At 50.6% G+C, this 25,929-nt stretch overlaps 1 protein-coding gene across 1 annotated transcript in view; it reads left to right on the forward strand.

Moving 5' to 3' along the window:
• Window positions 1–25,929, forward strand: part of SMARCC1 (SWI/SNF related, matrix associated, actin dependent regulator of chromatin, subfamily c, member 1) — a gene marked incomplete at its 5' end in the record, with an annotated part of 96,374 nt that overhangs the window by 17,916 nt on the left and 52,529 nt on the right. Inside the window, 5 exons of the mRNA XM_015407715.1 lie at window positions 3,372–3,630; window positions 5,002–5,163; window positions 19,732–19,793; window positions 21,419–21,530; window positions 24,737–24,891. Of these exons, the coding sequence (XP_015263201.1) occupies window positions 3,372–3,630; window positions 5,002–5,163; window positions 19,732–19,793; window positions 21,419–21,530; window positions 24,737–24,891 (750 nt within the window). The remainder of the gene's footprint in view (window positions 1–3,371; window positions 3,631–5,001; window positions 5,164–19,731; window positions 19,794–21,418; window positions 21,531–24,736; window positions 24,892–25,929) is intronic.

Here is a 25,929-nt window from a genome sequence, read left to right on the forward strand (position 1 = left end):
TGCACTACCACAGTGCCACTTGTTCTGGAGTGTGGCACTTGTTCTCATGGCAAACAAGCACCTCCCAAGACAGTTCACTTTACCTGAGATTCTCTGGGAGAGTCTGACTGCTGAGTGCTGCCTGCCTTAAGTGCTGCTGGCTGGGTTTCCCCATTGGAAACAATGGAGGTAATGGGGGTAACCTGTTTGAGCCCACTGGTCCAATTGCTTTGGGACTTGGGGGTTTATGTGGGGCGAGTGGCCCGAAGCCACCCTGAACCTTTGGAGCCTCTCCTTCAAACCCCGGCCCCCCCAGAGCCACTAACAGCACCACGGGAAAAAAGTAACGTTTTCCCCCAACATAGAAAACAATGGAGGGGATGGGGGCAACCTGTTTGGGGGCCCGTAGAATTGGACACACACACACACACGGTCCAATGTTTTGAAACTTGGTGGGTATCTTGAGGAAATGCTGTAGCATCTATCCTGCGAGTTTGGAGCTTCTCCCTCAAACCCCCTCCCCTCCAGCCCCCAGAATATACCCTGCGTTTTCACCATTGACTTCAATGGCCCATAGGATATAATGGGCCGAATTGCCGCCGAATTTCGGTGGCAATTTGGCAGCAGGCCGATTCAGATCAGAGAATCTGAATCGGCCTGCAACCCGAAAGGGGCCCGAATGGGCCATTTTCGGGGGTGCATTCGGTTCAGACGAACCGAATGCACATCCCTAGTTAAGACGATGAGCTGCAGACCGGAAGGTCTGTAGTTTGGCAGTTCGAGACCCGAGTGCCACATGACAAAGTGAGCTCCCATCTCTGGCCCCAGTTCCTGCCAACCTAGCAGTTCAAAAGCAAGAAATTGCAAGTAGATAAATAGGTACTGCTTCAGTGGGAAGGCATTCCGTGCGCCTCAGCGTTTAGTCATGCCGGCCACGTGACCATGGAGAAGTCTTCAGACTGCGCTGGCGCTGGCTCTTCAGCTTAGAAACGGAGATAATAGCCCCCTAGAGTCAGATTCGACTGGCTTTCGAGCAAGGGAAACCATCATCATCATCATTTCAATTTGTACCCCGCCCACCCCGCGAGCAGGCTCAGGGCGGCATATTTTGGTTGGTACATAGAAACCATTAAAATCCAGATAAAATCATTTAAACAATTCAATTACAAATAAGATCATAAAATCATAAGGTGCTGGCGATATTTCATTAATTACTTAAGATGGCGTACTGGAGCGTGCATACAGACAAACGGTTTTACAGCTCAGTGAACTTCCTAAGTCACTCGGCGGCACAGACCAGATGTCAAAATAAGGGCCAGGATCTATAACTACGATTGTTGGTGGTAGTAGTGAAGGCGGCTCCTTAGTTGAAAGCCTGGTGGAAGAGCTCCATCTTGCAGTCCCCGCGGAACTGTAAAAGATCCCGCAGGCCCCTGATCTCTTCCGGGAACTCATTCCACCAGTATGCCTGTGGTCATCACTACATCCTCTGGCAGTGAATCGCACATTTTAATCACTCTCTGTGTAAAGAAGTATTTCCTTTTGTCCATCCTGAATCTGCTGCCCTCTCGGTGTAAAGAAGTATTTCCTTTTGTCCATCCTGAATCTGCTGCCCATCAGCCTCTAGTATTTTGGGAGAGGGAGGGAAAGCTGTGGCTCTGGAGGTGGATGAGCTTGGCATCTCCTGGCATTCTTATCAGAGGCTAACAGTGGCCAGACAGTTTCTCAGGGAGGCAAAATTGCCCGTTGATGGTGCCAGCTCATTTAATTGGGCAGTGTCTTTTGTTCAAGTTTGTATCCATAGTTGCAGCAAAAGTTCTTTGTCTGGTCTCTTGGAAGAAAAACCAACTTCTCTGGTGATTCCAGAATGGCTGATTAAGGCGATCCAGTCCTGGGCAAGCTGTACGAACACAGAGGCAGGTAGACAGCTGGGTGGCGAACACGGGTACTGACCGTATGGTGACTTGCCTGCCTGGTGCAAAGGTAGCGGACATTACGCGTGTTTTAGATAGGCTGGTAGATAGTGCTGGGGAGGATCCAGTGGTCGTGGTGCATGTCGACACCAACGATGTGGGGAAGTGCAGTTGTGAGGTCCTGGAGGAGAAATTTAGGCTGCTGGGCAGGAAACTTATGCCCAGGACCTCCAAGGTAGCTTTCTCAGAAGTGCTACCTGTTCCACGCGCAGGGCTGGAGAGACAGGCACAGATCAGGCGTCTCAATGCGTGGATGAGACGATGGCGTAGGGGGGAAGGTTTCAAGTTTGTTAGGCACTGGGATACTTTTTGGAACAAGAGGCGAGACGGTCTCCATTTGTCCCGAAAAGGAACCAGGCTGATGGCGCTTAAAATCAAAAAGGTGGCAGAGCAGTTTTTAAACTGAACATTGGGGGAAAGCCGACAGGAGATGAAAAGTCTCTGGTTCGGGTTGGGTCATCTCAGAGAGATGCTCTGTATTCTTGCTGCTTGGGGGGGAGCAACAGTGGGAGGGCTTCTGGTGTCCTGGCCCCACTGCTGGACCTCCTGATGGCACCTGGTATTTTTGGCCACTGTGTGACGCAGAGTGTTGGACTGGATGGGCCTTTGGCCTGATCCAACATTAGCTGTTCTTATGTTCTTAGAGGGGCATAATGTAAAATACACTGGATCAATGGTATCCCTTTGCGGCCGAGATTCTGAATGTGCTGAATATTCCATCGGGAGAACCCTTCTTTTTGTCGGGGTGTGTGTGTGTCATATATTAAAATATTATAAAATTGCTTAAACATAAAAATTAAATTTTTCAAAAAACAAATGCAGGGAATGGGTAAAACAACTGGCATGGAAACCACTGTCACGTTTACCCGGTCTTTTAACTGAATATCCAGTCATGGACATGCTTCTGAAGGCCAAATATTAAGAAGAAACAGCTGATTTCAGAACCCCAGGCTGTACCCAGGAGGGTAGAAGAAGAAGAGGAAGAAGAGGATTGGAGTTATACCCTACCCTTCACTACCCAAGGGAGTCTCAGAGCAGCTTACAAACTCCTTTCCCTTCCCCTCCCCATGACAGGTAGGTGGGGCTGAGAGAGCTCTGACAGGAACTGCTCTTTTTCAAGAACAGCTGTGCCAGAACTATGGCTTGCCCAAGGTCATCCAGGAGGTGCAAGAGGAGGAGTGGGGAATCAAACCCGGTTCTCCCAGATTAGAGTCCGCGCACTTAACCACTACACCAAACTGGCCCTACTTAATCCCTAACACCCGCTGTTGAGCTCAACAGGTTGAAATTCTGATGATCTGAAAAAGTGTTTAGTTTCTCTTCCATGAATTGCAGAACTGGGTTCCTGCAACATCCGTTAAGTCCAGTTGCCTCAGTGTCATGCCTCTCTTAACATTTGCTTTTTCTTCCATTTCCCAGGCTTTGGAAATGTACAAAGATGACTGGAATAAAGTGTCAGAGCATGTCGGAAGCCGCACTCAAGACGAGTGCATCCTCCATTTCCTGAGACTTCCCATTGAGGACCCTTACTTGGAGAACTCGGACGCCTCCCTGGGCCCCCTGGCTTACCAGCCTGTGCCCTTCAGCCAGTCTGGAAACCCGGTGATGAGTACAGTCGCTTTCCTGGCATCTGTCGTGGATCCCCGCGTGGCGTCTGCTGCGGCTAAAGCAGCTTTAGGTACAGGGTCGCCTTTCTTTTGCTATCAAGTCGCAGCCGCCATATGGTGACCCCGCAGGGTTTTCAGGGCAAGAGACATTCCAAGGTCTTTTGCTGTTACCTGGTTCTGCGTAGCAACCCTGGACTTCCTTGGCCGTCTCTTCCGAACAGTGTTCCCTCTAAGCTAGAGTTAGTGTGAGCTAGCTCTGTTTTTTTAGCCTCCAGCTCGGACTTTTGTCTTAGCTCAGGAAGGATGGCTGTAGAGCAAAGTAATTTATGCAGTGGCCCAATCGCTCGCTCACAACTCTTAAGGCCAGTGGCTCACAAAGTCGAACTTTTGCTCACAAGACTCCACAGTTTAGAGGGAGCATTGCTTCTGAGATCTGACGCGGTTAGACTAGCCTGGTCTATCCAGGTCAGGGCATCTCCTTCTTATTCTCTTACAATCTTGTCTGAGAAGGTTTTAATTGCACGCTTCATGAGACTTTGGGCCCCCAGACTTGGAAAAACAATCTGCAACCATCTCGTCGATTGAGTCATCAGAGGAGAGGACTCGCCCAGAAAGACGAGGGGAGCGGAGCTGTTCCCTCTCCTTGGAGCCTGCCTTCATGCCTCCTCCGGTGCGTCGCCTCCTGTCACTTAACTGCTGGTTGGTTAATCCTTGTAAAGAATCGCCTGAACCAAGCCTAAACCAAGTAAATGCTATGAATTAATTTATCATCGAGATAGCTCAACCAGTGATTTCAGAAGGGCCTTACAGACCTATTATAAACGCACCAACTTCCGCTGTCAGCGCCCAGTCTCTGTGGTGTTTCCACACAGCTTTTCTTGAGAGACGCCTGGGCAGATTTGTGAATGGAACAGCCCTTGTATTCTTAATTGCTCTACGATATATGTATTTGCAGGGAGGCGTGAGATGAACTGTTACGTTTTTCGTTCAGTGAACTGTGCAGTTATGAGAGGAGGAGAGCTTGGATTTGAATCTTCCTCTCTGGCATCGAATGCTGGACTCTCTTCAGCGTCTGGCAGTCCACAGCCTCCCCCATGGGCTTCTCCACCTGTTGCCTTTCCTGATCAGTCGCTTTGAAATTAGCATCATTTGATCTGTCCAGGCTTCCCTGTTGCTTCCTTTGACAAGGTTCTGTTCCTTCAGTCCTGTCCTGTCCCCTTCGCATGCCTTGACTGAGCCTGTCTCCTTCTCCCACTCTTCTGTTTTGCCTTCTGATTCTCCCTTGTGAAATCAGTTTCCCACAAACAGTGGTCGCAGTGCTCGGCTTCTAGAACACGCAGTTTGATCACCCAGCAGAGACATGACCTAAAACCCCGTCACGTCGCTCAGAAAACCCTTGCCGCTGAATGCAGATCCTTAAGTCCCTTTTGCTTCTTTAACAGAGGAGTTTTCCCGGGTCCGAGAGGAAGTGCCCCTGGAACTGGTTGAGGCCCACGTCAAGAAAGTGCAGGAGGCGGCCAGAGTCTCTGGAAAGCTGGACCCCACGTATGGGCTGGAAAGCAGCTGCATTGCTGGGACGGCCCCAGAAGAACCGGAAAAGCTTGGTAAGCCCCAGAAGTTAATGCCAAAGGCTTCTCCCCATTGGGCCTGTCTTTTCCCCCCTGTGACACACAAAGAACCACTGATTTTCGTTTATGATATGGCAAAACGTTGAGCATGTGGAGAGGTCCATCCGTGGCTATGAGGCACAAGGTATAGATAGGAACTCTCAGGCTGGGACAAGGGATGCCCTGTAGTCTTGGTGCTTGGGGGTGGGGGCAACAGTGGGATGGGCTTCTAGTGTCCTGGCCCCATTGGTGGACCTCCTGATGGCCCCTGGTGTTTTTGGCCACCGTGTGACACAGAGTGTTGGAGTGGATGGGCCACTGGCCTGATCCAACACTGACTTCTCTTATGTTCTTATGGATAAGCATATGGGCCCCTATATGTGTTTTAAAATTTGTTATTATCAATAAATACATGTACCTTTTTTATGGAAAGGTTTTAATATTGGCCCTCCTTTTCACTAACCTTTGTTTGGTTCTGGAGTTTACCATTGGCCTGATCCAACATTGCCTTCTCTCATGTTCTTATATGGAGCAGAGGTCCATCAGTGGCTCTTAGCCACAAGGTACAGATAGGAACTCTCGGTCTGGGGCCAGTGATGCTCTGTCTTCTTGGTGCTGGGGGGGGGGCAGCAGTGTGAGGGCTTCGAGTGTCCTGGCCCCGTTGGTGGACCTCCTGATGGCACCTGGTGTTTTTGGCCATCATGTGACACAGAGTGTTGGACTGGATGGGCCATTGGCCTGATCCAACATTGACTTCTCTTATGTTCTTGTGTGTCTTGCGCATGAGTCAGGGTCAGAAATGATGCACGCAGCCGGAGCAAGAAAACCTTGGGAAGAAATACTGCTTTAGAGTGTGGGCAGCTTGAGAGCAGATTCTGGGCAGCAGTTTGTTCTGTGCTCAGACAATACACCAGGTAGAAGAAGAAGAGAAGAGATTGGATTTATTCCTCTTGCCCTTCACTCAGAGTCTCAGAGCGGCTGACAAACTCCTTTCCCTTCCCCTCCCCACAAGAGACACCCTGGGAGGTAGACGGGGCTGAGAGAGCTCTGACAGAAACGGCTCTTTTCCAGGACAGCTCTTGTCAGAACTCTGGCTTGGCCAAGGTCATCCAGCAGGTGCAAGTGGAGGAGTGGGGAATCAAACCCAGTTCTCCCAGATTAGAGTCCGCACACTTAACCCATGACACCAGACTGGTAGATTATCACACCTTTGTCGAAATATAACTTCATAGCACTACCATTAATACATATTCTCGACATTTTTAAGAACTTAAGAACTTCCAAAGAGCGCTGCTTGATCAGACAAGTGGTCCATCAAGTCAAATATACTGTTTCACACATCAGCCAGCCAGTTGCCATGGAGGGCCGAACAAACAGGGCACAGAGGCCAAGGTCCAGACTGTCATGACAGAGCCAAGGGGGCGGGCAAAGAGGGAGAGTCAAAAGACAAGTCCAAGAGTCAGCCAGAGGGAGCAACAAGAGTCCAAGCAAACAGTTCCAAATACACAGAGCCAAGCCGTCGTCAACGTTACCAATAGTCAGAGTCCAGTATCGTAGTCAAGAAGCATAGCCGGGGGTCAGGAGCCAGAGGGATCGCCAAAACACAGACCGGATTCAGGAACCTAGAGATGAGTCAAGAGCCAACACAGAGTGAGAGGTGGTCCACAGACGAGGTTGCAAGCACAGTTTACTTGCAGCCAGCGGTCTCTTCAAATAGTGTGCTGGCTCGTTATCTTGTTAACATTCATTTGTGAAGTCCTTGCTTCCGTCAGTAATGATCGTGCCAAGCGTGCCTCCTTGCGCCTGTTTGCCAGATTCCAGCGTCTCTGGTTTCTCAGCCAGTCCACAGGTGGCAGCGAGTCAGGTGGTGAGCTGCTAGGGCCAGGTATTGCCTGATCAGCTTCAGGTGCCAGCTGTCCTGTAGTTTGGTGTTCATCCTCCCCGGCACTTAGGTTTGATGAGGACTCTTGTGCTTTAGAGGTTGTTAAAGGTGCAGAATCCTCATTTTCCAGGCTCCCAGGTGCCAGGTCGGGGACAGGCATGACACGGACGGTTCCTCCCACCTCTGGAATTCAGAGCTATGTTGCCTCTGTGCTTGGAGGCTCCTTTTAGTCACTGTGGCTCTTAGTCCTGGGTGGCCCTCTGCCCCAATAACCTCCCCAATCCAAGAGAGCCAGTTTGGTATCATGGTTAAGTGCATAGACTCTAATCTGGGAGAACTGGGTTTGATTCCCCACTCCTCCACTTGCACCTGGCTGAATGACCTTGGGCAAGCCGTAGTTCCGATAAGAGCCGTCCTTGAAAAAGAGCACTTTCTGTCAGAGCTCTCTCAGCCCCGCCTACCTCACAGGGTGTCTGTTGTGGGGAGGGGAAGGGAAAGGAGTTTGTAAGCCGCTCTGAGACTCCAAGTGAAGGGTGGGATGTAAATCCAATCTCTTCCTCTTCTCCATTACTATTTGTCAGGTGAGCACCTGAGGTTGTAAATAAAACCTTAGCTCATGGGTGTGTTGGGGTCAAAGCTGTGAATTTATGGTGAACTGCGGTATTTGGCTGGGATTAAACTAGCAGCACCGTATCTGTCGGTGCAGGCGTGCACAGAGTGAGGTCCTTATTCTGTCTTGACCAGGGTCCTGTAATCTGACCAGCTGCAGTCCACCAAGAATGCAGGGCAAGATGTCTTTCCAGCTTCTGTTTTTAACTGGAGATGCCGGGTGGGGGGGGGAGGGGATTTGAATCTGGGGCCTTCTGCAGGTGTTTCACCACTAGGCTAATTTCCAGCCCCTCTGCTTAGCATGTAAGCCTGGCGTGGGCTTTTGAATGGGGAAGGGGCTCCAAAAATCCAATCGGTCAGAATCAGTGTTCCCTCTAAGCTAACTCAACAGTTTTTTAGCCTCCGGCTCGCACATTTTTGTCTCAGCTCAGGGAGGATGGGGCTCCAGAGCAAACTGATTGATGCAGCAGCCAAATTGCTCACTCACAACTTTCATGCCAGCAGCTCACAAAGTAGGATTTTTTGCTCACAGGACTCCACAGTTTAGAGGGAGCATTGCTCCTGAGCAGTGTTCCCTCTAAGCAGGGTTATAGTGTGAGCTAGCTCACAGTTTTTTAGCCTCCGGCTCACACATTTTTGTCTTAGCCCGGAAAGGATGGGGCTTTGGAGCAAACTGATTGATGCAGCAGCCAAATTGCTCGCTCACAACTTTAATGCCAGCAGCTCACAAAGTAGGATTTTTGCTCACAGGACTCCACGGCTCATTGGTCAGGACTGCTTGATTAGTCTGAGGCAACTGCTTCCTTCCTGCTTTTCAGGCCCCATCTCTTTTAACTCCATGTTTCTTCACTTTCCATCGACAATGGCTTCATTCCCACACTCACCCCTCCCGATCTTCCTTCAGAGCCTGCCTTGCCCACTCCCGTCCCCCCTCCAATTCTCCTCCAGCTTCCAAATAACACTGTGGCAGCCATTTTGGATCACCTAGGCAACAAACCCATCAAGAATGTGGCGATGATGCCCGAGGCTGGTGAAGCGATCCAAAATGGCCTCAAAGATCCCAGTCCTTTTAAAACATTCATGTTTTGTCAGACTCCATTTTATAGGGGGGGGGTTGTCTACAAAGTTGGGGGGCCCACCCTGTGTTTGTAGAAATACCTCCCTCTTTGTACCTGGCAGCACGGGGGGTGGGGGTTGGATTTGCAACCTGGGGGCAAGTTCAGAATTAGGTATGTGGCTGGCTGGCTGGCTTGTTAGTATGATTTGTATTGATCTGTGGTTTGATGGAATAAATTAGTGCGGTCGTAGACAGAAGTGGCTCAGAGTGGTTGAACTGGGTCACTCCGCGGCCTCCAGTGCCTGCTCTTTGGAACAGCTCTTTGCCGCAGGGCAAGGCAGTGAGCCTGCGTTCGTTTGGGAAGATGTGTGGAGATGCAACAGAAGCACTACACACCAAGCACCTCTGCCACCTTCAGGATCTGTGTGGCTAGAACTGCTGTGTGGCCCTGGGGAGCAAAAAAATGCTTTTTCTGCAGATCTAGAGAAGAGAAGAGATTGGATTCATACCCCATGGCCCTTCACTACCCAAAGGAGTCTCAGAGCGGCTTACAAACTCGTTTTCCTTCCCTTCCCCACAACAGACATCCTGTGAGGTCGGTGGGGCTGAGAGAGCTCTTTCGAGGACTGCTCGTGAGAGAACAGCTCTGATAGGACTATGGCTTGCCCAAAGTCATCCAGCAGCTGCAAGTGGAGGAGTGGGAAATCAAACCCGGTTCTCCCAGATTAGAGTCCGCGCACATAACCCCTACACCAAACTGGCTCTCAGATTTATGCCCCGCCCTTCACTACCCGAAGGTGTCTCAGAGTGGCTTACAAACTCCTTTCCCTTCCCCTCCCCACAACAGACACCCTGTGAGGTAGGCGGGGCTGAGAGAGCTCTGACAGGAACGGCTCTTTTTCAAGGATAGCTCTTGTCAGAACTACAGCTTGCCCAAGGCCATCGAGCCAGGTGCAAGTGGAGGAGTGGAGAATCAAACCCAGTTCTCCCAGATTAGAGTCTAATAATTCTGTACCTGAGAAGTAAAACTGCACTCATCGCAACTCATGTTTGTAGCTCCCGTCGCCGAACAATCCACACTGGTTACCCATCCATTTCCAGGCGCCAGTCACAGTGCTGGTTCTTACCATTACGGCCCTAAACGGCCAGTGTGGTGTGGCTGTTAAGGTGTCGGACTCGAATCCGGAAGGCCTGGGTTCGAATCCCCGCTCTGGGTGGCCTTGGGCCAGTCACACCTTTACAGCCTCACCTGCCTCACAGGGTTGTTGTGAGGGTAAAATGGAGGAGAGGAGAACTTTGGGTCCCTTTCTGGGGAGAAAGGTGGGCCATAAACAAAGTGAATCAATCCATTGGTGCCCTGGTATCTGAAGGAGAGACTCCTCCAGTACTGTCCAGCCCACTAGTTTGGTGTGGTGGTTAAGTGTGCGGACTCTAATCTGGGAGAACCGGGTTTAATTCCCCACTCCTCCACTTGCACCTGGGTGGGTGACCTTGGGCAAGCCATAGTTCTGATAAAAGCTGTTCTTGAAAAAAGAGCCGTTTCTGTCAGAGTTCTCTCAGCCCCACCCACTTCACAGGGTGTCTGTCTGTGGTGGGGAGGGGGAGGGAAGAAGAGTTTGTAAAACGCTCTGAGACACCTTCGGGTAGTGAAGGGCCATGGGGTATGAATCCAATCTCTTCTCTTCTTCTTCTAGTTAAGACCTGCCTCTCAAGCCCTGCTCTGTGTGCCCCTCCTTCAGAGCTGGGACGCTCCCTCTAAGCGGTAGAGTATCGTGAGCAAAGATTGTACTTTGTGAGCTGCCGGCATTAAAGTTATGAGCGAGCTATTTGGCTACTGCATAAATTCGTTTGCTCTGGGGCCCTCCTTCCTGAGCGAAGACAAAAGTGTGTGAGCCGGAGGCTAAAAAACTGTGAGCTAACTCACACCAACTCAGCTTAGAAGGGACCACTGGTGGCTAGAATCGGGGGCATTTTCTGTGGCAGCCCCTCCCCTTTGGAATGCCCTCCCCCTTGAGGTTCACCTGGCACTTGCTTTCACGTTCTTTTAGGACAAATTTTGAGTCCAGTGGCACCTTCAAGGCCAAACAAAGTTTAATTCTGGGTATCAGCTTTCGTGTGCAAGCAGGGTTCGAAGGAGCTTACACCCAGAACTAAAGGTGCCGCCGGGCTCAAACTTTGTTCTGCTGCTTCAGACCAACGCGGCAAACACCCCCCCACCCCACCCCCGGGAATCTTTCTTTTAGGAGTCAGGCCAGAACAGGCGTTTCTCCCACCCCCCCCCCCCCCCCCCCTAATTAGTGGTTTTATCTTACCATTCTGATTCGAGGTTCTATGATCTTATCAGCTTCTTAGTGGTCTGCTTCCCGTTTTACTTTGGTACTTTAGCTTTTGTGCTGTCTATGCCTATGTCCAGGGGTTTGTTTCTGGCTTGTTTTTAGTGTTGTGCGGTGGTTTTAATTGCAAACCACCTTCAAAAAAATCAGCAGGAGGCAGCAGCAGTGGAATATCAAATAAACAGAAAACAACAGGTTGTTTGTGGTGTGTGCAATGAAGCAAGCCCTGGGGGCTGCCTGTGGGTTTGTTTGTGACTCTCTGGCCTGCAGCAGCTCCTCTGCTTGCTTGGTTGGTGGGCCCAGCGCCTGCTTCTGAACCCCGCGGCAGAGTAGTGACGGGCAGCATGAACCAAGGCCATGTTGCACGTCACACTTTCTGTCTTTTTGTGTGTGCAGGTGCACGTAAAGTGTGTGCACACAGTCAGTGCACATCAGTCTCTCGTATGATCCAAGCAGACTCTCTGGACTGGCAGGCTAGCTGTGAGCTGTACTGCCTTGGGAGGCTGGGTGCTTTTGCAGACATCTCACGTTCTGGGACTCAGTTTAGCGGCAGCAAAAGGGTGTTTGGAGAGTTCAGGAGCCCCACTTGTACAAGACGGGTTGTAATCTGTGCCGAGCAGCGGTTGGCTTTTGTTTGATCAGTGTGTGGATGGCAGTAGGGCAGCGGGTTATGATTGGCTTCAGAAATTCGTCCTCCTTACACACACAAAAGTTGTCCTTCCATCCTGTTATCCTTCTTTACAGCTTTTATCTTTTGGGTTGTTTAAAAATACATGGACCTCTGGCAAAACTGGAGACGTTCAAGCGCTTTCTGCTTGTATTCTTGAGTATAGACGTGAAAAGCAAGACACGGATGCCGCTGGGGGGCTTTCTGTACCCATTGCCCAGGGACGCTCACGTTCTTCGTTCTGTGATCTCAGCCACCGACACGTAAAGGAATGTATGATTTGCTTTTGTCTGTTCAAGGGGTGAGGCAAAGGATTATGCAAAGGACTGAAACCTTTGCATCTTGTCCCTCTGTTGGACGCCCTCGTTTGGTGTAGTGGTTAAGTGCGCGGACTCTAATCTGGGAGAACCGGGTTTGATTCCCCACGCCTCCACATGCAGCTGCTGGTGTGACCTTGGGTCAGTCACAAGTTCTCTCAGAGCTGTTCTCTCAAGGGCAGTCCTCGAAAGAGCTCTCTCAGCCCCGCCTACCTCACAGGGTGTCTGTTGTGGGGAGGGGAAGGGAAAGGAATTTGTAAGCCGCTCTGAGACACCTTTGGGTAGTGAAGGGCAGGGTATGAATCCAATCTCTTCTTCTTCTTCTTCTTCTTCTTGTGGGGAGGGGAAGGAAAAGGAGATTGTAAGCCACTCAGACTCCTTTGGGTAGTGAAGAGCGGGGTATAAATCCAATCTCTTCCTCCTGCTCCTTCTTCTTTTCCTGGCTTCGGACTGCCTGTTTGTGTCCCAGCTTGATGAGAAGTAGAAGCATATGAAGAAGAAGAGAAGAAGAGATTCGATTTATACCCCGCCCTTCACTACTCAAAGGTGTCTCAGAGCGGCTTACAAACTCCTCTCGCTTCCCCTCCCCACAACAGACACCCTGTGAGGTAGGTTGGGCTGAGAGAGCTCTGGACAGAAACTGCTCTTTTTCAAGGACAGCTCTTATCAGAACTACATCTTGCCCAAGGTCATCCAGCCAAGTGCAAGTGGAGGAGGAGTGGGGAATCAAACTCGGTCCTCCCAGATTAGAATCTGCGCACTTAACCATGACACCACACTGGAGAGAGAGAGAGAGAGATATGAATACAGGTTGCTGAACTTGGTGCCATGCGGGACCTTTGGATTTTGCACAGCATTTAAGGACACATGGACATCTCTGCACATGAAGTCCAGAATAGAAACCGGAGGTCTCCTCTCTCCTCACCTTCCCCAGTATTAAACAGCAACATGTTAGCTGCTGGTCCATAATAAATACCTTACAGGAATCTTGTTGTGATCTTTACAGTGAGAGGTGACTGGAGGAGTCATTTCACAAGGTCAGAAGCTGTCGAGTAATAGCAAGGCCCGCACGCTTCATGCGTCGGTTCCAGCCTCTCACCCTCTAGAATCTAATCCATCGTAACATAAATGCAGCTGCATTTGTATAATGCATGTTTGTCTCCAGTCCCTTATAAATGTGCCCTAGTTGCTCCCTTCTCCTATCTTTTTCTTAATGGGAACTGGTTGGCCACTGTGTGAGACAGAATGCTGGACTAGAGGGAACACTGGTATGACCCAGCAGGGTGGTTCTTATATTCTTACAACTTTCCTTTGCATAGCCCCTCAATCTTGATTTCTTCCTTCGCTTGAGACCCTGCTTCACAACCAGTTTTGAGTCCCAGTCAGGGAAAAAAGGGGGCTATAAATCAAATCAATCAGCGCATAGGTAATGTTTTCTGGAAAACCAGGTGCCCTCCAACATTCAGTGGTTGACTCCATGTGAAAGTGCTGAATTAGAACTTGTCGAGAAGTGAAACACCTTCTGTCATCCTGGCTTAAACCAAGACTTGAGTTTCTCATTCATAATTTCTGATAACCCAACAGGACCCTCTTTTTAGAAACTTTAACAGACTATTCCTTAACGTGTTGACTCATACCATGACCCTTGACTGATCCTGCTTCAAATGGCCTTTTTCTTAGCTCAAGATGGGTGGCCGTGTTAGTCTTTCTGTAGCAGCAGAAAAGAGCAAGAGTCCAGTAGCATCTTAAAGAATAACAAAATTTGTAGCAGGGTTTGAGCTTTCACGAGTCATGAGCGGCAACTCACGAAAGCCCATACCCTGCCACAAATTTTGTTAGTCTTAAGGTGCTACTGGATTCTTGCTCTTTTCTACGGCCTTTTTCTCAATTAGCTTATTTACCGTGCTTTGTTGCATTTTTGTTTATCTTCACCCATAGCATGAGAGGGTGGCTGCTAAAATCTCTGACCTCTCTCATGTCATCTGTTACGTTCAAGTCCCCGGCAAAGAGAATCAGACCTGATTCAGGAGGCTAGACATCCCCGTGTTCGACTTCTCCCTCCCCCCCCCTTCTGTAATTTTCTGTGTAATAATAAGGGGAATGATTTTCTTCCTTTCCTTTGTACCTGAAGAAGTGAGTTCCGACTCACAAAAGCTCATACTACAATCAATGCTTTTAGTCTTTAAGGTGCCACAAGACTTTTGCTTTGTTTTACTGCAACAGGCTAACACGGCTGCCCCACTGGAATCCACTCTCTGGGCCAGATGCTGCAGGACATTAGAGGGCAAAGGTCCATCTAGGGATGGGTGGATGAGGGGTTGCCGAGTGACACACATCCATTTTAATGTTCATCACCAGCACTTCTGGTATAGGTGGCTGGTTAGAAGTGCACAGAACAGCGATTTCTACTTCAACCTGACTGCTGTAACCCTTCCCTTTAAACTTTAAAGGAACACTTCCCTTTAAACGTTTACCCAGAAAATGGCCTCCATGAGATCCCAAACTCGTCTAAATGCTAAAACTAGGCACTGTTTAAACATTGTTTTTAATAACATGGTGGTGGACCTCCACCTATGCACACACCGCCAACACTGTTTTCGAAAATGGCGGGCGAAAAGCGGAAGCCTCAGGCAGCTTTCGAGCGGGGAGGGGGTTTAAACCGGAAGTGGCTCGACAACGCAGGAGTGATCAGATGTCAGAAAAGTACGGCTGGAACCGGAGAATCGGGAAAACACCACTTGGGGACCTGGTATCAAAATACTCCGGGTTAAAGCGGTTTTGAGCCGGAAAGCGACGGCTGGGGACAGGAGGCAGAGGTTGACTGTGATCACACAGATAAAATTCGTTTCTGAGGCGGGCTGAAAGTGGACTAAACGGCCCGTCTGTGAGGTAGGTGGGGCTGAGAGAGCTCTGACAGAAACTGCTCTTTTTTCAAGAACAGCTTCAACAGAACTATGGCTTGCCCACGGTCCTCCAGCAGGTGCAAGTGGAGGCGTGGGGAGACAAACGCGGTTCTTCCAGATTAGAGCCCACGCACTTCACCACCACACCAAACGGGGAGACTCTGCGGCAGGGGTTCCCAACCTTTCTGAGCCTGCGAGCACCTTTAGAATTCTGACACAGCACGGTGGGCACACCCACAAAATGGCCGCTGCTGCTTCCCTGTAGTTACACAATGAGGATCTTTGTGCTGTGGTGGCAGCTGCTGCTGCCACCAGGGAGCAATATTCTTGAAAATCTGCACAGAAGCCTCGCTAGGCAAAAGCTCCACCTGCTTTCTAAAGACACTTGGTGGATGCCGTGGCACCCGTGGGCACCACGTTGGGGGACGCCTGCTCTGCAGCAAGACAGGAAGGGGGGAGAGGAAGGTTCAGGGTCGATGAGAGAGGAGTCGAGCCGAAGGAGGGCAGCTGGGCGGTTTTGCTGGGAACATGATGCAAGAGTGGGAAGTGGCTTCACAGGGGACGAGGAGATTATCTGGAGATGAGTTGCCCTGTCTTGGGCCACTGATTGGGATTGGCTGGCTCCTTTTGTTCTTTCTGAAGGGGGGGAATCTGCTCCAGATATCGGGAGCAGCACAGCAGAAGGCATTGAGCCAGAAGTGAGAGACGGAGGTAGCAAAACGGGCAGACACTAGAAGTACCTTCTGTGGATAGACAGGATCCAAGTTGAAGAGCAGCCATCTTGGAGGAAGAGGGGGGCAGGCTGCGGATCACAGGACAGGGCGGCTGGCTGGCTGAGTTTAGGAAGCGAAGGAATCTCTGGGGGTTCTAATAGAGCTTAACTCAGTGCAGGGCTAAGTAGAAGGACCGCTTGAGTATCGTGGCATCCTTGAGAGGTGCGATTCCCCTTTTAGTATTCTGCTTAGGGCTCCAACTACGTCATCAGAACATCAGAAGAGCTGTCCTGGATCAGGCCATCTAGTCCAGCATGCTGTCTTACACAGGGGCCAACCAGTTCCTCTGGAGGGCCAACAACAGGGCATAGAGACTGAGGCCTTCCCCTGATAAGAACATCAAGAGCCCTGCTGGATCAGACCAGGGAGGGTCCATCTAGTCCAGCCTCCCGTCTCACACAGGGGCCAGCCAGTTCCTCTGGAGGGCCAACAGCAGGGCAGAGAGGCCGAGGCCTTCCCCTGAGAAGAACATCAGGAGAGCCCTACTGGGTCAGACCAGGGAGGGTCCTCTAGTCCAGCCTCCCATCTCACACAGTGGCCAGCCAGTTCCTCTGGAGGGCCAACAACAGGGCAGAGAGACTGAGGCCTTCCCCTGATAAGAACCTCAGAAGAGCCCTGCTGGGTCAGACCAGGGAGGGTCCCTCTAGTCCAGCCTCCCGTCTCACACAGTGGCCAGCCAGTTCCTCTAGAGGGCCAACAACAGGGCAGAGAGACTGAGGCCTTCCCCTGATGTTGCCTCCTGGTTTAGGATTCAGAGGATTAGTGTCTCTGAATGTGGCGTTTCCCCTCAGTCACTGTGGGTAGGAGCCACTGGTAGACTTACCCTCCATGAATCTATCTAATCTCCTTTCAAAGCTGTTTATTTCTCTGGCCATCACTACATCCTCTGTCAGCAAATTCCACATTTTGATCACTCTCTGTGTAAAGAAGTATTGCCTTTTGTCCGTCCTGAACCTACTGCCCCTCAGTTACATCGGATGCCCTCAAGTTCTAGTCTTTTGGGAGAGGGAGAAGAAGTTCTCTCTGTCCTCTCTCTCCCCCGTGCATAATTTTACAAACCTCTGTCATATTCCCCCCTTAGTCATGTCTTTTCTAAACTAAAAAGTACCGGGCTCTTCAGCCTTTCCTCATAGGGAAGGGGCTGCAACCCCCTAATCATCTTGTTTGCCCTCCAGATGTGCTTTCTTCAGCTCTGCGATGTCCTTTTGGAAATACAGTGGCCAGAACTGCACACAGTATTCCAAACGAGGCCGCACCATAGATCTATACGGGGGCATGACAACATCAGCCGTTTTATTCTCAGTCCCTAACACAGGTTTGCCTTTTCCACCGCTCCAGCACACCACGGGCTCCTGCTCTGATAATACTTCTATTATCCGATAAGCATAACATGAGACCTTTTTGTGACTGGGAGCATGGAGGGGCCCTAACTCAGGAAGGCTTCCTTGAGCCACCCACTAAACTAGTCTTTGCTGCGAGTTGTTCTTCTAATTGATCACTGTGAGGGTTTTATATACCTAATTAACTTGTTTTACAGGCTGCGTGGAGGTGTTGAGTGGCAATTACTTAGGACTGTTTACTCTGTGCCAAGACGTTCGATCCCGGGCCTATAAATTAGGGCAATTAAGGAAATGTGCATAAATGCACTTAATTTGCTCAAACTATTCTCATTGCCAGATCTGGGGATTTTTGCATCCAAGCCTCTTAAGTCTGCCTTCTGACGGAAGCAGAAATCTGATGCTCCAGGAGAATCATTACAAATCCCTGTAGGCTGTGCCGCAGCTTCCAAGAAGCTCAGATTTAGGGACTCATGGGAGAATGCTTTCCAGTGTTGTGGGATGGCGTTGCTGTGCTCCAAAAGTTGCTTTTTGCCCAAGACAATCAGAAGACTCCATCAGGGACTCCTTTAAAAACCGCCTAGAAATCAGCATGGTGGAAGTGACCTAGAGGAGCTCCCAGTAGTCTGGCCAACTGGAGGGGAAAGTCAGTATCTGAAGAGAGTCGTGTGGGAGCGGATGGCTTCCCAGAACACGGTCATATTGCAGTTGTTGTCTAGGGTCCTCTTGGGAAAGCAGTCGATAGGAGCTGTTGTCCTTTTTGACATCTGCCTTTGATGCCTTTGGTCGCATTTAACTCTCCCTGTAAGCTGTGGAGTCTTGTGAGCAAAAATTCTACTTTGTGAGCGAGCCATTTGGCCACTGCATAAATTAGTTTTCTCTGGAGCCCTCCTTCCTGAGCTAAGACAAAAACGTATGAGCCGGAGACTAAAAAACTGAGCTAGCTCACACTAGCTCAGCTTAGAGGGAACGCGTCAGTGCTTAGTTCTCATGGCCCTTTCTTACACGGCTGATCACCACTTTGGGGTCAGGAAGCAATTTTTCTCCAGGCCAGTTTGGCCAGGGACCCTGGAGGTTTGTTGTCATCTTCTGGGCAAGGAACAGCGGTCACTGGGGGTTGTGAGGGGGGCGCATTTGTGCATTTCCCACATTGTGCAGGGGGGCTGGACTAGACGACCCTGGGGGTCCCTTCCAAGTCCATGGTTCTGTATGGGGGGACACCTGGAGGTGACCCCTGTGAGCAGGGGAGGCTCTGTGGGAGCTTGGAGAGCAGCTCAGGAGTTCCATCTTCATAGTGCTCCTGGGGTTCTCCCAGACAACCTCTCCCTTCCCTGCTGTCAGACCCCCCCCCCGCCCCCGGTTCAGTTATACTCAACAACCCTCTCTTGGCAGTGATAAGTTTATTGAGGTATGTGCAAGATCCAGAAAGTCACTGTGTCAGAACTGAAGATTTTTGGCGGGTCCAGGCTTATTATAGTGAATTCAAAGAAAAGCCCCTTCCCCGAGCACATTTCACATTCACACCACGCCTAACGTTGCCATCAGTATTCCCTCTAAGCTGGGTTAGTGTGAGCCAGATCAGTTTTCTAGCCTCCGGCTCACACATTTCTGTCTCAGCTCAGGAAGGAGGGCTCCAGAGCAAACTAATGTATGCAGCAGCCCAATCCCTCGCTCACAACTTTAATGCCAGCAGCACACAAAGCACAATTTTTGCTCACGATACTCCACTGCTTAGAGGGAGCCTTGGGACCAGTGTTCCCTCTAAGCTGAGTCAGTGTGAGCTAGCTCACAGTTTTTGAGCCTCCGGCTCACACATTTTCTGTCCTAGCTCAGGAAGGATATGGCTCCAGAGCAAACTAATTTATGCAGTAGCCCAATCGCTCATTCACCACTTCAATGTCAGTCACTCACAAAGCAGAATTTTTGCTCACAAGGCTCCACAGCTTAGAGGGGAGCGTTGGTTGCCATCCCAACCAAGTGAAAGATACGCGCCTTGGTCTATCTGCAGTTGGTACCGAGAGCTTCTCAAGGACCCTTGGGAACGGGAAAGGAGGTTGGCTTGGAAAGTTATGTCTTCTAGAAGCGAAGGGTCTCACTCTCACACTCACCCCCTCCACTAAGGAATTCCCTCCCCCCAAATCACAGTGGCAACCAAAGCAAGCAAAGCATAGTGAGGTTTGACGCCTGCCCCCCCCCCCAACTCATCTGAGTGCATAAGGCCACCTGGAGGTGCAGTGTGCCTGGGCTGCTTTTAAGAGGAACCCAGTGGGTCCTTGCAGCACCCTGGTAATAGTTTGCCATTCAGTGATCACCCCCATGCTCTTGAGGAGGCTGGGGCTCACGTTGGGGGACGGGGGAGGGGCTTCTGGTGGACCTCCTGATGGCCCCTGGTATTTCTGGCCACTGTGTGACACAGAGTGTTGGACTGGATGGGCCTTTGGCCTGATCCAACATTGGCGTCTCTTATGTTCTTATGGGAGCTTGTTGTAGGCACTGGTCTCCTTTGGAGGGCTGGTTTGCTTAATCCAAGGCGGCTGTGAGTCCAGGACTGATTTGGTGGGCCAGATGAGTGATGCTGGCTTGCAAGGGCTTGCAAGGGCTGAAAACCTACCAATCCTACGACGGCTCATCGTTCCTCTTGCTGTGTGGTCTACTTTGCACTGAATATTTGGTGTTCTGCCTTGCAGATGGGCCTGAAGAAGAAAAAATGGAAACGGAGGCAGACGGGCCGCCGGCAGAAAAAGTGAAGGTCTGGTGACTTCGCATACGGTTTTTATTATGCATGTCAAGAATCTCCTGAATCTGAGTTGATACTTCGCTACTGTTCTTAATGGGGGAGGCTCTGGAGACATCTGGATGAAAACGAAGCCCTCTGGCGCGTTTACGCTTCACAAGGTCATATTGGAAAGATGTTTGTTTCCACCCGGGTAGAAGTTGGAGGCTCCCTTTCCCCCGCCTATTGCAGGGATACGTCATGGATAGCCATGGCAGGGGGTGACAGCATACCTCATTTATAACTGCCGTTGAGCTTCCAGATGTGGGGCAGCAGTGCAGTTCTTGCCAGTTTGGTGTTGTGGTTAAGTGCGCGGACTCTAATCTGGGAGAACTGGGTTTGATTCCCCACTCCTCCACTTGCACCTGGCTGGATGACCTTGGGCAAGCCATAACTCTGGCACAGCTGTTCTTGAAAAAGTGCAGTTTCTGTCAAGTGTTCTCTCAGCCCCACCTACCTCGCAGGGTGTCTGTTGCGGGGGGGGGGGAAGGGAAAGGAGTTTGTAAGCCGCTCTGAGACACTTTTGGGTAGTGAAGGGCGGGGTATAAATCCAATCTCCTCCTCCTCCTCCTCTTCTTTGGGCTACAGATGATGTGGCTGGGAAAAGGCAGGGTATGTGTGTGTGTGTGTGTGTGTGTGTGTGCCCCCCCCCCCAGAGCACTACAGTCGGCGACGCAACATCTGGTGACCCCAGGCCCCAAGGTATCCAGGCTTGCTGGTACTAGGGCCAAGGCCTTTTTGGTGGCAGCTCCTACCTGGTGGAATGAGCTCCCAGAAGAGATCAGGGCCCTGCGGGACCTTGCACAGTTCCACAGGGCCTGTAAGACGGAGCTCTTCCGCCAGGCTTTCGATTAGGAGCTGCCACCACCTCTACCACAAACAACGAGTTTGGTAACCGCGGGGTATTGGAATGGCCTGGCGACAAGCACACTGCGGCACTATGGCACATGGAGACCACTGAACTGAGATCTGTTTAAATATCCTCCTGATATCGTTTACTAAATGAAGAGCCAGTTTGGTGTAGTGGTTAAGTGTGCGGACTGTAATCTGGGAGAACCGGGTTTGATTCCCCCACTTCTCCACTTGCAGCTGCTGGGGTGACCTTGGGTCAGTCACAAGCTCTGGCACAGCTGTTCCTGAAAGAGCAGTTTGTGTCAGAGTTCTCTCAGCCCCACCCACCTCACAGGGTGTCTATTGTGGGGAGGGGAAGGGGAAAGGAGTTTGTAAGCCGCTTTGAGACTCCAACTGAAGGGCGGGATATAAATCCAATCTCTTCTTCTTCTTCTAAATGGAAGAGTCGGATTCAACTAGCTTTCGAGCAAGGGAAACCTTCACCTTTAAAACCTTTCTTGCCTTCTGCTTCCAGCAAGGAAACGCAGGCGTCACAGACTGCTCCGTCACAACTGCCCTGTCCTGCAGATTACAGGACACACCTAATAGCGAGGGACATGAGCCGCCGCCCCCCGCCCTGGAGTCTGCCTAAATAGGGGTGTGGTTGCCACCACTCGTTTCTTGCGTTTCTTGTCTTTGATGTCTCTCTGGGGTGACATGGAGGTCTCTGAAGGTTTGTTTCGCTTTCCTTCTCTCCCCACGCCTTCTAGGTTGAAAACAAAGGGGAGAATGAAATAGATGGAAACAAGGTGCTGGAAGGAGAAGAGGAGAGACATGCAGAGAAGGAGCAAGACGGTGACGTCCCTCTGGATCCTAAACCAGGTAGCGAGTGCGGCTTCACCCTCTTTTCAGAGCGTCGCCCCCGAAAGGCTCTCCGTTGGGCCAGGACTGTCTCCTCAATTTGGTTGTCTCGGGCTCATTTCCCTTCTTGGAGCTTGGCCTGCTTCAGGGGTACAGCCCTGGCTATTCAGGCTTCCTCTCGCAACCTGGCTCAGGCGCTGAAACTTGATCTGATAGCCTCTCATGCTTCACTGTGGTACTCTTTTCATCCTGGCTGTGTACTCCGGTTGATGGAAGCTGAGCTAACGCGGCCCGGGTTCATGCAAACTGAGCGTGTTCTTCTGTGTTGCTAAACCATTGGTGCAGCCCTAATCCAAAAGAACAGGCGCGCAGGGTGGCCTCTTGTCGTCTCCTGTGCTTCCGGGTTAAGGGACAACTTATTTGTCTCTCAGTTTTCTGCAGTCTGGGAGCTGCGGTGGCTCAAGTGGTTAAGACGCTGGACTGCAGGGTGTGGAAGGTCAGTAGTTCAGCAGTTCGAGACACGGGTGCCGCATGACGGAGTGAGCTCCTGTCTCTAGTTCCAACTCCTGCCAACCTAGCAGTTCGAAAGCAAGAAATTGCAAGTAGATAAATAGGGACCACTTTGGTGGGAAGGTAACAGCGTTCCATGCGCCTCGGTGTTTAGTCATGCCAGCCACATGACCACGGAAAAGTCTTCGGACAGCGCTGGCTCTTCGGCTTTGAAACGGAGATGAGCACCGCAACCCTAGAGTCGGATTTGACTGGCTTTCGAGCAAGGGAAACCTTTACCTTTCTGCAGTCTAGGTTTGTGAAGGAGCAGACTTGCAAGCCCTGTTCCCATGGATCCTGGGAGCTCGGGAAAAGCACGGGACCATCCCAGGCCTGTTCCCAGCAACCCCACCTGTTCCCCCCCCCTTACACACAAGGGGGTAAATCTCTCTCTGTCTCTCTCGGAACTGCCACCACCACCAAATCCCCTGCTAAACAGATGTGTATATTTAGCACTCTATCTGCACTGCCGTTTAGGAGCCCCACCTTAGTTACATATATGAACATATGCCTTTCACTGAATCAGACCATCAATCCATCACAGTCAGTCTTGTCTACTCAGACTGGCAGGGGCTCTCCAGGGCCTGAGGCGGAGGTCTTTCCCATCACCTCCTACCAGTCTGGTGTAGTGGTTAAGTGCGCGGACTCTAATCTGGGAGAACCGGGTTTCGTTCCCCACTCCTCCTCTTGCACCTGGCTGGATGGCCTTGGACAAGCCACAGTTCTGACAAGAGCTGTCCTTGAAAAAGAACAGTTTCTGTCAGAGCTCTCTCAGCCCCACCTACCTCACAGAGTGTCTGTTGTGGGGAGGGGTTTGTCAGCCGCTCTGAGACTTCTTTGGGTAGTGAAGGGCGGGGTATAAATCCAATTTCCTCCTCTTCTTCTTCTTGGTGGAGTGGTTAAGTGCGCGGACTCTAATCTGGAAGAACCGGGTTTGATTCCCCACTCCTCCACTTGCATCTGGCTGGATGACCTTGGGCAAGCCGTAGTCCTGTCAGAGCTGTTCTTGAAAAAGAGCAGTTTCTGTCAAGAGTTCTCTCAGCCCCACCTACCTCACAGGGTGTCTGTTGTGGGGAGGGGAAGGGGAAAAAGTTTGTAAGCTGCTCTGGGACTCCAAGTGAAAGGCAGGATATAAATCCAATCTCCTCCCCCTCCTCCTCCTCCTCCTCCTCCTCTTCTTCTTCTTCTTAGCCTCTAAGGTGCTGCTGGACTTTAATCTATCTGATAATCTCTTCAATTTTCCTTTGGCCAATCTTGTACCAGCCCTGCAGCCTCCTGGAGCATGTGTAGATTGTAGTCCTGTAACAAGAGGTTTCGCTCCCACATCCACTTAGTGAATCTGGGCTAAACAATTTTAAAAGGGCTTTGCCTATTCCAAAACATGTAGCGGCAGTGTGATCAAAGATTTGTCTGTGAAAGGCTGTTTATCAACCTTTAAACCCAATAATAGAAACAGGTAAGAGGGGGAGTTTGTTTCTTTGAACTGTAACCAGCAAAGGAAAACCTGTAGAGACCTCTGTCTTTTATTGAAAAAAACAAAAACAGTTCCCTTTATTATGCAAAACATTAAGACGTACAGGCACGTGAAAATTTAACCCTACAATGACTGTAAAAATGCCTACTAAAATTATCAAAGTTCCTAGCATTGCTTGATCATAATTATAATGAGTAACAGTTTAAAAGCAACCAGGTTTCAGGAGATTTGAATAATTAGTGTTGTATATGTAATGGGTTGCACTTTGGAGGAAGACACCACACTTAGCCGAGCAGACTGGTAAGGTATGTCCTATTGGATTTGGGGGGCTTTTAGTACGGAGGTAGAGGAATGAGAAGAAAGCAGGGCTATTTTGGGGCACGAACGCCCAGGAATGGAGTTCCGGCTGGCTCCCGAGTTGGCCACACCCAGCAGGAACTCATTTGCATAATAGGCCACACCCAACAGCAGGAACTCATTAGGACTGGCTACATGAGGGGTGTGTGGCCTAACATGCAAAGGAGTTCCTGCTATAAAAAAGCCCTGGGTTTTGACAACAAACAAGGTAAACAGAATAAGAAGCAAAAGGTGAGTGTGTCTGGATGACCACACTTCTGCGAACATGGGGTATGTGGCCTAATATGCTTATGAGCTGTGCTGTCAGGGGTGTGTCCTAATAAGCAAATGATTTTCTGCTGTTGGGTGTGGCCTATTATGCTAATGAGTTCCTGCTGGGCTTTTTCTACAAAAAAAAGCCCTGGAAGAAAGTGAAGTAGCGCATCCCTTGCTGAAAATACACTGCAGTTCTTACCACTAGTAACAAGACCAGGGAGACAGGTGAGAAATTCACGAGGACAGGGAAGGGAGAGCGTCACGAACAAAGGTGTCCTGCAAGTTGGCATGTAGAGACGCCTCCGGAAGCTACTAGGAAGGAGAGACGTTAAGAAAGCAAGTCTTTTATTTTCTCAATTGATGGGGGAGCACTTTCAACAGAAGCAGGGTAGTGTATTCCATTTTAGAGTCAAGGCAGAGCCGCTCACAAGGTGTTCATTTTCTCAGCCGTTCGAAAGTGGTTTTCTTTTGTTCCTCGCCCTCTTTTCTTGTGCCAGACGTCAAGTGCCTCCCAGCTCATGAGGTCTGTGTCACGGTGAGCGCGGTGGTACCAGGGGGATGTCTGAGGCTAACGAGGCACGTTTCTGTTTAGATGAGAGGGAAGCGGAAGAGAACAAGGAGAATCTCGATGTGTGCAAAGACAAGGACAGCGACGCTGGGAAGAAGAGGGCCGAGCACGAGATCTCCGAAGGGAACGTCGCGACGGCCGCAGCTGCTGCTCTGGCCTCGGCTGCCACCAAAGCCAAGGTTTGCCGTGTGCAGATTCCTTTCCCCCGCCTCTGGTTTCCGGTGCCGTTCAGGGAACGTCTGTCAAACAACCCCGTTGTCTCCAAGCACCTGGGTCTTGTCTCTCTCCCTCAGGCCTCAGAATGCACCGCTTGTGCTCCTCGGCTTCAGCTGGACGTCGTTAAATGAAATTTTGTTTTCCCGGTGACTGGCTTTGAGGCAGCCTTTGTAGGCTCACTCAAAGGCACACTGAGAAGGCCCCGTCCAGAAAGTGTGTCAGCTCCTTTCAGCGTGTGACGCGCTGCTGCTTTTGACGATTAAATCTCGGGAACCAGGCCAAGCATTCCTTCCTCACAGGGTCCATCCACATTCTCTTAAGAGGTGGCTTTTGCATTCTCGTGGAGCCGGTCGCTTGCACAACCTTGTGTGGAGCATCGTAGATCAGAGGGGGAGGCGTTTTCACGCCGTTTCCCTAACTCCTGCGCTTCACCGCTGGCGGTTTTCTCATTTCCCTCTCAAATGGTTCTGAAGCTAATTCCTAGACTTCTTTTGCCTCATTCGCCCTCTTTCTGATCTTTGCGTTGTACTCAGTGGGCCCAGGCCCGGCACAGGGGCAGTCGCCTCCCGGCTGGGCCACCAAGGTCCCAGCCATGTGAAGCATGTGAGTCTTCCCACGTTGTTGGATTCAGATTCAAGCACCTTGGAGATTGACAAGATGTTCAGGGTATAAATTTGACAGTCTGGGCTCCTTGTGTCAGATCCCTGTATCAACTGGACTCAGATCTGGCTGCTCTAGACCAATGTTCCCTCTAAGCTGTGGAGTCTTGGGAGCAAAAATTCTACTTTGTAAGCTCACTGGCATTAAAGTTGTGTGAGCAAGCGATTTGGCTACTGTATGAATGAGTTTGCTCTAGAGCCATCCTTCCTGAGCTAAGACAAAAATGTGTGAGGTGGAGGCTAAAAAACTGTGAGCTAGCTCACACTAACTCAGCTTAGAGGGAACACTGCTCTAGACCAACGCAGCTACTGACCAGCCAGTTGAGCCAGCATAGCGGCGTG

The sequence above is a fragment of the Gekko japonicus genome, unplaced genomic scaffold, assembly GCF_001447785.1.
Source record: "Gekko japonicus isolate JY-2015 unplaced genomic scaffold, Gekko_japonicus_V1.1 scaffold1850, whole genome shotgun sequence".
NCBI classification, from domain to species: Eukaryota; Metazoa; Chordata; class Lepidosauria; order Squamata; family Gekkonidae; genus Gekko; species Gekko japonicus.